At 42.3% G+C, this 9,661-nt stretch overlaps 1 protein-coding gene across 1 annotated transcript; it reads left to right on the top strand.

Annotated features, from left to right (window-relative positions):
- Positions 1-1,633: 1,633 nt before the first annotated feature.
- On the top strand, positions 1,634-8,249 carry LOC149673090 (uncharacterized). Its single transcript, XM_089840195.1, has 8 exons — positions 1,634-2,264; positions 2,323-2,823; positions 3,100-5,106; positions 5,218-6,626; positions 6,683-6,945; positions 7,280-7,404; positions 7,738-7,901; positions 7,947-8,249. Exons 1-8 carry the CDS (start codon positions 1,634-1,636, stop codon positions 8,247-8,249), a joined length of 5,403 nt encoding a protein of 1,800 aa, XP_089696321.1.
- Positions 8,250-9,661: the final 1,412 nt, after the last annotated feature.

Below are 9,661 nucleotides of genomic sequence, written 5' to 3'. Positions count from 1 at the left end.
CGATGAGATTGTCGCGAAAGATACGGTAAAAACCACTCTAAGAGGGTAGTGCTACTTCAAAACTGTTCGTGATGTTTACTTAATAAGGCGTGCGATGTTGTTGTAAAACTAGATTTTTTCTCGGAGGAGGAAACAATTTGCTTCAGATGGATACTTAACATTGTGACAACGTGTCTCGAAAAAGCTATTAATCGCCTGGGCTATTCAGAAACGTTTTCGCGAAAACGTCAAAGAGTAGGAACGTTTGCACAACATAAGGACGTTTTTTTTTATTTGCTTGAGAGACTTTCGGCCGTTGAGTAATTATTTGCAATGGAGTTGGAAGACGCTGTGAGTTGTACAAGTGTGCGTTTTTTGTTCTTGTCTTCTTCAACGGGACAAAGCCAATTGATTGAATATTTTGAAACGAACTCATTGAATATTAACTTGCAAGATAGCAGCGTAATCGTTGAATTATTATATCACGTAGCAATTGATAATTATCCGACGGAAGAGGAAACTTAACCTTTTGTGGTCGTTGAATGGATTAAAAGCTGTGGGTATAGGGAAACCATACTAAGAATATTTCCCAAATTGGTTGAGAAATTTTGGAAACTTTTATTACAACGTTAACATTCCTTTCATCGAACAAAATTCGGTGGTTACGTTTTTAAAAATGTACTCAAAATGTCATTCGTATGTTCATGCAAATCCAGAGACCCCTTTTCAGGAACCATACGCCTCGCATCTATTTCTTAAAGGCGCCACCATGGGTTTTCAGAAGAAAACAAAAATCGTCCGAGAAAATGGAAAACGAGGTTGAACAGTTTTCAAGGAAACAGATTTGCTAAATCATATTTTGGCCGACTTTCCTGTAGAGTGTACGGGCGTCGCTCGATTAGAATCAATCTACGTGGCGAAAGAGTTTGAAAATGTTACAGAAGTAGCTAGAAGTGTTAAATATTACAACCAATTTTTAACTCTAGCAATTATCCACATAATTGACAAACTTTATTATCATTAATTTTTGTGTTTTTTTTTAAGTTTTATTTGTATTATTTTCTTACGTGGTATTTTTTGAGTATTAGTCCCCAAAGTTGCACACCTGCATTTGGAAGCTCGCTTAATCCCCCAACCTTTTTGTTGAAATAAATACTGTTGTACGTTGGGCCGGTAAATCTCCCCTCCCCTCTCTCGAGAGGTCAAAAACATCGTACCTTACCAAGGCTTCCAAATGCAGGAGCACCACGAAAACCCGAAAAAACCCATGACGCACAAGTTTTTCCCTCGAAAGAATGAAAAACTTGAAATTGTACCTTTGTATGGTCAGTTTTTGAGTTTATTCCTAACCTGCGGGTGTATAAATTTTTGATCGCGAGTTAACGCGAAACTAAACTAAATTCCTTGCTACTGCCCTTTTGGAACTTAATTTGTAGTAGTAAATCAATATTCAGTCGTTTAAGTAAATTTGTTTTGTTTTGTTATTACTTTAATCCGCTGTCGCGTTATTTTGCCGCCTCCCAGAACCTACGATTATTTTTTCAGTCGGTAATCGCCCGGTTCAGACCCCAATTCCTCCCGCTCTCCCACATTTTTGGTGCAAGACACCCGGGAAATCTTTAGATGAACTAATTAATTTCGAACAAAGTTAATTATGGCAAACGCGACACCCGTAGACGTAGACAAGTTAGTAAAAGCGCGAGGCGCGTTACGGACTAGTACAACGAACGTCATAAGAACTATTGATGAGGAAACAAAGAAAAAAACGCCGGATTTAGCTATGATCGAGGAGAAGCTAATGCAGCTTAAAGAAAAAGAAAGGAAACTACTCCTTATGAACGACCAAATCCAGGATCTAATAGACGACTCGATGATAGAAGCCGAAATTCTCAAGACCGAGGAGTGCCACGAAAGAACTATCTCCTGTAAGTTCAAAGCCAGCAAACTTATTCAACGTGGTGGAGAAAGATCCCACGGCAACGGAAACAACCAAGCTGCCGCCGAAGAAGATCGGTCGTCATCGTGCGGGTCCTCCTGCCAATCCCAAGCTCCTTTGGTGAAATTACCAGTTCTGGAGATCAAAAAGTTCCACGGCGATTCCTCAAACTGGCAAGAATTTTGGAGCCAGTTTGATGCCGCAGTTCACCGAGCAGACCTGGACCCAGCAGTTAAGTTTACCTATTTACGTTCCTATCTCGAAGGCAAAGCCGCTAGGGCGATCAGAGGCTTACAACCAACGGGTTTAAACTATGATTCAGCCGTAAAACTCCTTGAAAAGCAATTTGGTAGAAAAAAAAGATATCATTGGCGCCCACATGAAATGTTTAACAAGCATGACTAAAGTTAAAGACTCAAGCGACGTCGCCGCGTTAAGAGTTCTATATGATAATTGCGAAATCCAGATTAGGAGCCTAGAAAATTTAGGAGTATCCACGAGTAGTTACAGCGCGCTACTTACGCCCGTTTTAATGGACTTAATTCCGGAAGACATAGTCATAGCATTTAACCGAAAGTTTGATGATAGCGAAGATTGGGAGTTAGATGACTTATGCGAATTCCTACTGCGTGAAGTCTCGAGTAGAGAGAGAGCCGCGGCTCTGACTAGGTCCAGAAAGACAGACAGCGAATCCAAAAGAAGCCAGTCTGACGCTAGAGGTAACCACTCCCGTCCCGAATCCAGACCGAAAGGCAGTTTCTCTGCTCTGAGCGTTACCTCAAGCCAAACGTTTTGTCTTTTCTGTGACGTAACTAGTCACTTCACGACCGAATGTACTAAACATAGTCCAGACGAAAGACGCGATATAGTGATGAGTAAACGTCGATGTTTTAACTGCCTACGCGAAGGTCATAGAACTAATGATTGAAGCGCTAGAGTAAGACAGTGCAAATGGTGTAAGAGAAAGCATCATTTCACCCTTTGCTATAACAAGGATCAAGATAGAAGTCAAAGCACGGAGCCAAAATCGGTGGACACTCCAGATGAACAACCAAGAGAAAACCCTCCCGCGAATATCGTGTCCGCGATTTCTAACAGCTCGAGCGTCATATTACTCCAGACCGCGCTAGCTACCGTAAAAAGTCCTGACGGTCAAACCTCCAGTCAACTCCGCTGTTAATTAGATAGCGGAAGCCAGTTATCTTTCATTAAAGAAGAAGATTCGCGCCGTCTCCAATTAGAGGTCATCGGAGAAGAACCTCTCCGTATTAATCATTTCGGTAGCGACACTCCCGTTTATTCCAAAAGAAGGAAAGTGCGCGTAGTATTGTGCAACATTCATGATCCTACAATTTCAATTCCTGTTGTCGCGTTTGAAACCCCGCAAATATGCGGATCGGTTGTTTCAATACCCAGTGGCGAAATTGTGCAAAAAATGCAAAGTAAAGGTCTAGTTATGGCCGATGAACCGCGTACCGGTCGTCCGTATGATCACGCGTCAATCGAAGTGCTAATCGGGTCGGATTTCTATTGGGAAGTCGCGAGAGACCGACACGAACGTCTCGGGAAATCAACAGCCGCGATCGAGACGATTTTGGGATGGACCATCCAAGGTCCTGCTGAGTTAAGCGTGAGTCGGTCGGTAGTCAGCGTAAATTCCGTGACGGTAATGAGAGTAGCGGCGGAACGCGTCTCGGAGGAAGAACTCGTCTCGCGTCAATTACGCGCCTTTTGGGACCTAGAAATTATGGGAGTCAAACCCGAAGAACTAGAAAAACCCCTCCAGGACGACGTACAAGAATCCTTTAACAAAACCGTCAAATTTGACAACAATCGCTATGAAATCCAACTACCCTGGAAACCAAACAAGGACACTCTCAGCGATAATTTCGCCGTGGCAAAGAAACGAACAACCAACCTGCTAAACAAGTTAGCATCTAATCCAGTTTTATTGAGAGAATACGATGATATTCTGAGAAGCCAACTTCAAGAGGGAATAATCGAGGAAGTAGACCCGTTCGCAGTCCCAAAACTAGCGTATTATCTTCCCCACCGCGCTGTCGTCAGAGAGAACAGCGTCACAACTAAAGTCCGTGTTGTCTACGAAGCCTCGTCCCATAGCCAAAACTCGCCGTCCCTCAACGATGTCCTAGAGTCGGGCCCAAACTTTAATCCCGAGCTTATCCAAGTTCTCATTCGTTTCAGAGAGCATCGCGTCGCCTTCTTCAGTGATATCGAGAAGGCTTTTCTTCAAATATCTGTAAACCCTAGTGACAGGGATGCCCTCCGAATTCTTTGGACCTCGGACATCACCAACCCGAGGAAAGCCGAACTAAAAACTTATAGAATCTCTCGAGTACCGTTCGGAGCCACCTGCAGTCCATTCCTTTTGGTAGCAACGTTACAATTTCATATCAGTAAATTCGAAGCCGAGTTCGAGGAGACCTGCAAAATCCTAAAATTAAGCCTGTACGTCGACGATTTACTGGCTGGAGCCGCAAACGTAGAGAAGGCGCATAAAATCACCGAGGAGAGCAAATTCATAATTAGTAAAGCCAGAATGAATCTCCGTAAATGGAATACTAATTCACCAGAGCTCAGAAAGTTATGGGGAGAAAAGGATCCACCCCCAGAAAGCGCCACTCATAATCTTTCCAATCCAGGAGAACTGAAGGTCCTTGGATTTATTTGGAATAGTCAAGAAGACACTCTAAGTTTCGAGGTCAACAATTTGCTGCAATTCCTCTTAGAAAAACAAGAAACCAAAAGATGGGTATTAAGATCCCTTGCGAGAATTTACGACCCGCTGGGCCTCCTTTCACCTTTCACAGTTCGCGCCAAATTCTTTTATCAGCGGCTGTGGGAGTGGCAAGACAAACAGAAGAAACGCAAGCTACAGTGGGATGACCCACTTCCGGAAGAATTAGCAAGTCCGTTCAACAACTGGTGTGCTGAGATTGCATCACTCCGCAAATTACAAATCCCTCGGTTTTATTTCTCCGGAATTCCAGAAAATAGTCGCGTTACGTCAGAATTGCACTGTTACGTAGACGCGAGCGAAAGAGGCTTCGCCGCGGTTGTTTACCTGCGTTGTCAAACAAAAGATGGAGAAATACAGACATGTCTGGTTGCCGGCAAAACCAGAGTTTCCCCGATAAACAAGTTATCCATTCCCAGGCTTGAATTGATGGGTGCGGTCTTGGGCGTTCGCTTAGCTAAAAGCGTCACAAGCGCTCTCATAAATAAACCGGAAGCAGTTCACATGTGAACTGATTCAACTATTGTACTGAGTTGGATAAAAGACAAGTCAAACACCTGGCGCCCCTTTGTCTCGAATCGCATACGCGATATTCAAGCTAACTCCGATCCAAATACTTGGAATTATTGCCCAACAAGGGATAATCCGGCAGACTTGCCAACACGGGGACGAAGCGCGGAAGACCTCCTAAACAATTCCAAATGGTGGCGTGGACCGCAATACTTATACGAACCGAACTGCAAAATTCCATTCGCTCAAAATCCTAATCCAGAGCCATTCCCGACGGCAGTCTTAGATGAAATGAAAACAGAAGCTCGCCTAGCCGCTAAAGGAGTTGTGTCCACCGCCATCAAAACGGACCCGCCTTTAAATCTAAACGCATTCAGTTCAATCACCAAGATATCTCGCATTACAGCCTACGTAATGCGCTTCATCCGTATCGGTCGAGGAGAAAAGCCAAAGGGACCCTTAACAGCCGAAGAAATTCGCGATTCCGAACTTTTATGGGTAAAAATCACCCAAAAAGATGTATTCCACTCAGAAATAAAAAGGTTGAAGGCTGGTCTAGAAGTAGAACAAGAATCCCCAATCCATAGTCTAAATCCCAAACTAGACAATGCTGGCCTACTCGTGGTAGGAGGAAGATTGAAGACTAAATCCCTAACATACAGGGAGACCCATCCCTGGATTCTTCCAAACAACCATCGGTTTTCTGAGCTACTCGCTCAAAAGTGCCACGCGCGGTTGTATCACGCCGGGGTGAATGACGTACTTGTGGGTTTACGGGAAACCTACTGGATAGTACGCGCGCGTCAACTTGTCAAAAGAATAGTTGCTGGTTGCATTCTCTGCCGACGGTTTCGCGCGAAGCCCTGTACCGCCAGAATGGCTCCCCTTCCGGAGGAGAGAACCACTCCCGCTCCACCTTTCAGTGTCATAGGTCTAGATTACGCTGGACCGATTTACAATAAAAAGGGTGAAAAGTGTTACCTCGTTTTGTTTACGTGTGCGGTCACGCGCTGTATTCACCTTGAATTCGCGGAAAATATGTCGGCCGAGTGTTTTTTACTCGCGTTTCGCAGATTCGCCGCTCGTAGATCCATTCCGAGCATTATTTACTCGGATAACGCCAAAAGTTTTAAACGCGCGAACACAGACTTAAAAGAAATTTTCGTAAACATGCGGAATCCGGAAGTAATTAACTACTTCACTGATTTAAAAATCCGTTGGCGGTTTATTATAGACCGAGCCCCTTGGGTTGGCGGTTTTTATGAAAGGCTAGTGCGATCAGTCAAAAACTCATTGAAACAAACTTTAGGGTCTGCTAGCCTATCAAATGTCGAATTATCCACAATTTTAGCGGAAGTTGAGGCCACTATAAATTCCAGGCCGATAACCTTCATGACCCAAGAGGTTGAGGACCCAATCCCACTGAGCCCCGCCCACTTCCTGGTTGGTGGCCGGTTACTGTGTTGCCATCGAGAAAATTCTCAGAAAAAGATATTCAGCCCGTCACGCAAGAGGCCATAATAATCCGATATAAACACCAACAAGCTTTGTTGGAAAGACTATGGACCCGTTGGAAGCGAGAATACCTCTTTGAGTTGAGAAACGCTCATCATCTAAGTAAAGTTAAGTCGACCCCAGAGCTAAAGGTGGGAGATGTCGTCATAGTAGAAGAGAACAGGATGTCCCGTCTCTGTTGGAAAATCGCGGTCATAGATGAACTGTTTAGGGGCCGCGATAATATCGTCAGATCTTGCATGTTAAGGTTAGCGAATGGGACCAAGATGAAAAGGCCCATTAAATTGTTGTATAATTTGGAAATTGCCAATTGAACCCTACTTTGAGCATTGCTCAAGGCGGGGGAGTGTGTTAAATATTACAACCAATTTTTAAATCTAGCAATTATCCACATAATTGACAAATTTTATTATCATTAATTTTGTTTTTTTTTTGTATTATTTTCTTACGTGGTATTTTTTGAGTTTTAGTCCCCAAAGTTGCACACCTGCATTTGGAAGCTCGCTTAATCCCCCAACCCTTTTGTTGAAATAAATACTGTTGTACGTTGGACCGGTAAATCTCCCCTCCCCTCTCTCGAGAGGTCAAAAACATCGTACCTTACCAAGGCTTCCAAATGCAGGAGCACCACGAAAACCCGAAAAACCCATGACGCACACGTTTTTCCCTCGAAAGAGAGAAAAACTTGAAATTGTACCTTTGTATGGTCAGTTTTTGAGTTTATTCCTAACCTGTGGGTGTATAAATTTTTGATCGCGAGTTAACGCGAAACTAAACTAAATTCCTTGCTACTGCCTTTTTGGAACTTAATTTGTAGTAGTAAATCAATATTCTGTCGTTTAAATAAATTTGTTTTGTTTTGTTATTATTTTAATCCGCTGTCGCGTTATTTTGCCGCCTCCCAGAACCTACGATTATTTTTTCAGTCGGTAATCGCCCGGTTCAGACCCCAATTCCTCCCGCTCTCCCACAAGAAGATGCCAAATGAAGTTAAGGAATATTAATCTAATCACGTCAAACCCACTTTACGTCATAACAGGTGCTACGTTAAAGCTCCGGTGCGAAGCCATATTCAAACCGTACATTAATTTGGTCACATATCATTTGGAAAGACTATCGCACATGCTCAATAGTAACAACACAGACTTTTTAAATACCACAGCCAGTAATGTTAACTATCATCGACATAAACTTAAGCATACAGTAAATGATAGTTTCAAATTTCAGATGAAATGATGACCGTTGAAGCGGAAGAAGCTCTTTTGGCTCATTTTCTATACGGCCAGAACCAACGTAGCATCAGGTCACGACTATTTATTATGCAAAGAATTGGGGCTTACCTTGCTCATGTTCCACGAAAGTACTTTACCAGACATTCGCAAAAACTTTCGGGTCGACGATTACAATAAACTAGTTTACTTGTTCGATTATGCGCAACACATGGATTCAAAGGGATTTCGAAATTCTATTAACTTTTCTAAAGTGTATCAACTTACCGCCGACATAAATAACAACCTTAGTAGCACATCGCTGTGCCTCTCTACATACTAAAAAAATTTGTTACTGCGTAATAGTGACTTTTGGGAATTATGTTAGGGGCTTGCCACGATTATCGAAAGCAGCCGTCGTTTTAACAAAGTTTCCCAATTATGTTATGGTAAATTCTTTTGCATTTGGTCATCTTTTTTCTCATTGGACAGTTCATTTTTCACTCATGTTCCCGGTGTTATTTGGCTACGTAAATTGGTTTTACAATATCTTAGTCCTTCGGAAAAATACCGATTATCTCTAAAAGTAGGCACAACTATTGAAACGGAACTTAACAAGCAAGAGAGTTGATTGTTCTTCCCATAAGCACCCGATATAATTTACGTTGTTACGGCTGTCGGATGTAAGGAACGTTTGGAAGGAACCATTTCTTTATGGAGTAAGGCTGTTGAACTTATAGATCGAAAATTTAACAATCAGAATTTAAAAAAGCTATGCGTGTGTATGGATAAATTAAATTTGATATGTTTAGGAAATTTTGACTATAACGGAATTCCAATTGAAGCGAATGATACCGTTAGCTTAAATTAAGCTTAAGTTAAATGTACTATTGAAAAATATTACACGCCGATATACTTGAAATAAAAATAAATTTAACGGTAACATACTTACTTTCTTATTTACCTAGTCAGAGTTTCAAAACTAAGGGAACACCACGGTAACATAGTTTTTTTGTAGTTACCTTCTCCGAGTCCCAAAACTAAGGGAACACCACGGTAACATAGTTACTTTCTCCGAGTCCTTAGAACTAAGGGAACACCACGGTGTAGCATTTTAAATCAGTAAAATTAAAACACCGGCCTAAAGCAATAACATAAGTTCTATACCGTCATCTAGGAAAAGATATGTTAAAGAAAAGAAATTGTAAGGGCCACGCCCGAGGAAATATTTTTAGTCAGTTATCATCACGAGATCTCAAATTCTCAATAGTCATGTAGACAAACCTTCCCAAAGTGTATCAATAAATAAGTTTTTTATATCTCATTAATCTGAATGTGGATATTACATTAATGGCGACGGAGATAGGATTGCGATAGCCCTCTTATTTTTTTCGTACCTCGTGATAATTAACGGAGTTAATTATGTCTGTATCACGACCGCTACCTCCGAAGGACTTTGTCTCTTTACCTTTGTTTGAGCCCTTCACCGTTTATGACGCAGCCGCAGAAACGGCGACTCGTTGGAAAACGTGGCTCCGACGATTCGAAAATTTGTTGACGGCAACCGCTGTCACCAATGATTCGCAGAAGAAAGCGTTATTGCTCCATTATTCTGGCGCTGAAGTCGAGGAGATCTTTGAAAATATCAACGTCCCAACCGATCCTCAAACCTACCCAGAGGCTAAATCAAAGCTTAGTAACCACTTTGCGCCTGCTTGCAATCATGATTATGAAATCATAGTTTTCCGCGCGGCT

The sequence above is a fragment of the Phalangium opilio genome, unplaced genomic scaffold (assembly GCF_054372755.1).
Source record: "Phalangium opilio isolate 3A_F unplaced genomic scaffold, DU_Popi_V2 ptg000053l_1, whole genome shotgun sequence".
Classification (NCBI taxonomy): domain Eukaryota; kingdom Metazoa; phylum Arthropoda; class Arachnida; order Opiliones; family Phalangiidae; genus Phalangium; species Phalangium opilio.
Note: the sequence above shows the minus strand (reverse complement) of the source record. Positions and strands in the feature narration are given on the sequence as shown.

Excerpts from the sequence above, each read along its gene's own strand:
- LOC149673090 (XM_089840195.1), top strand. The coding sequence starts at position 1,634 with ATGGCAAACGCGACACCCGTAGACGTAGACAAGTTAGTAAAAGCGCGA. Across the intron at positions 5,107-5,217 it reads TCCCAGGCTTGAATTGATGG|ACAAGTCAAACACCTGGCGC; the intron begins GTGCGGTCTTGG and ends GTTGGATAAAAG. Across the intron at positions 6,946-7,279 it reads GTCAGATCTTGCATGTTAAG|AGGTCAAAAACATCGTACCT; the intron begins GTTAGCGAATGG and ends CCCTCTCTCGAG.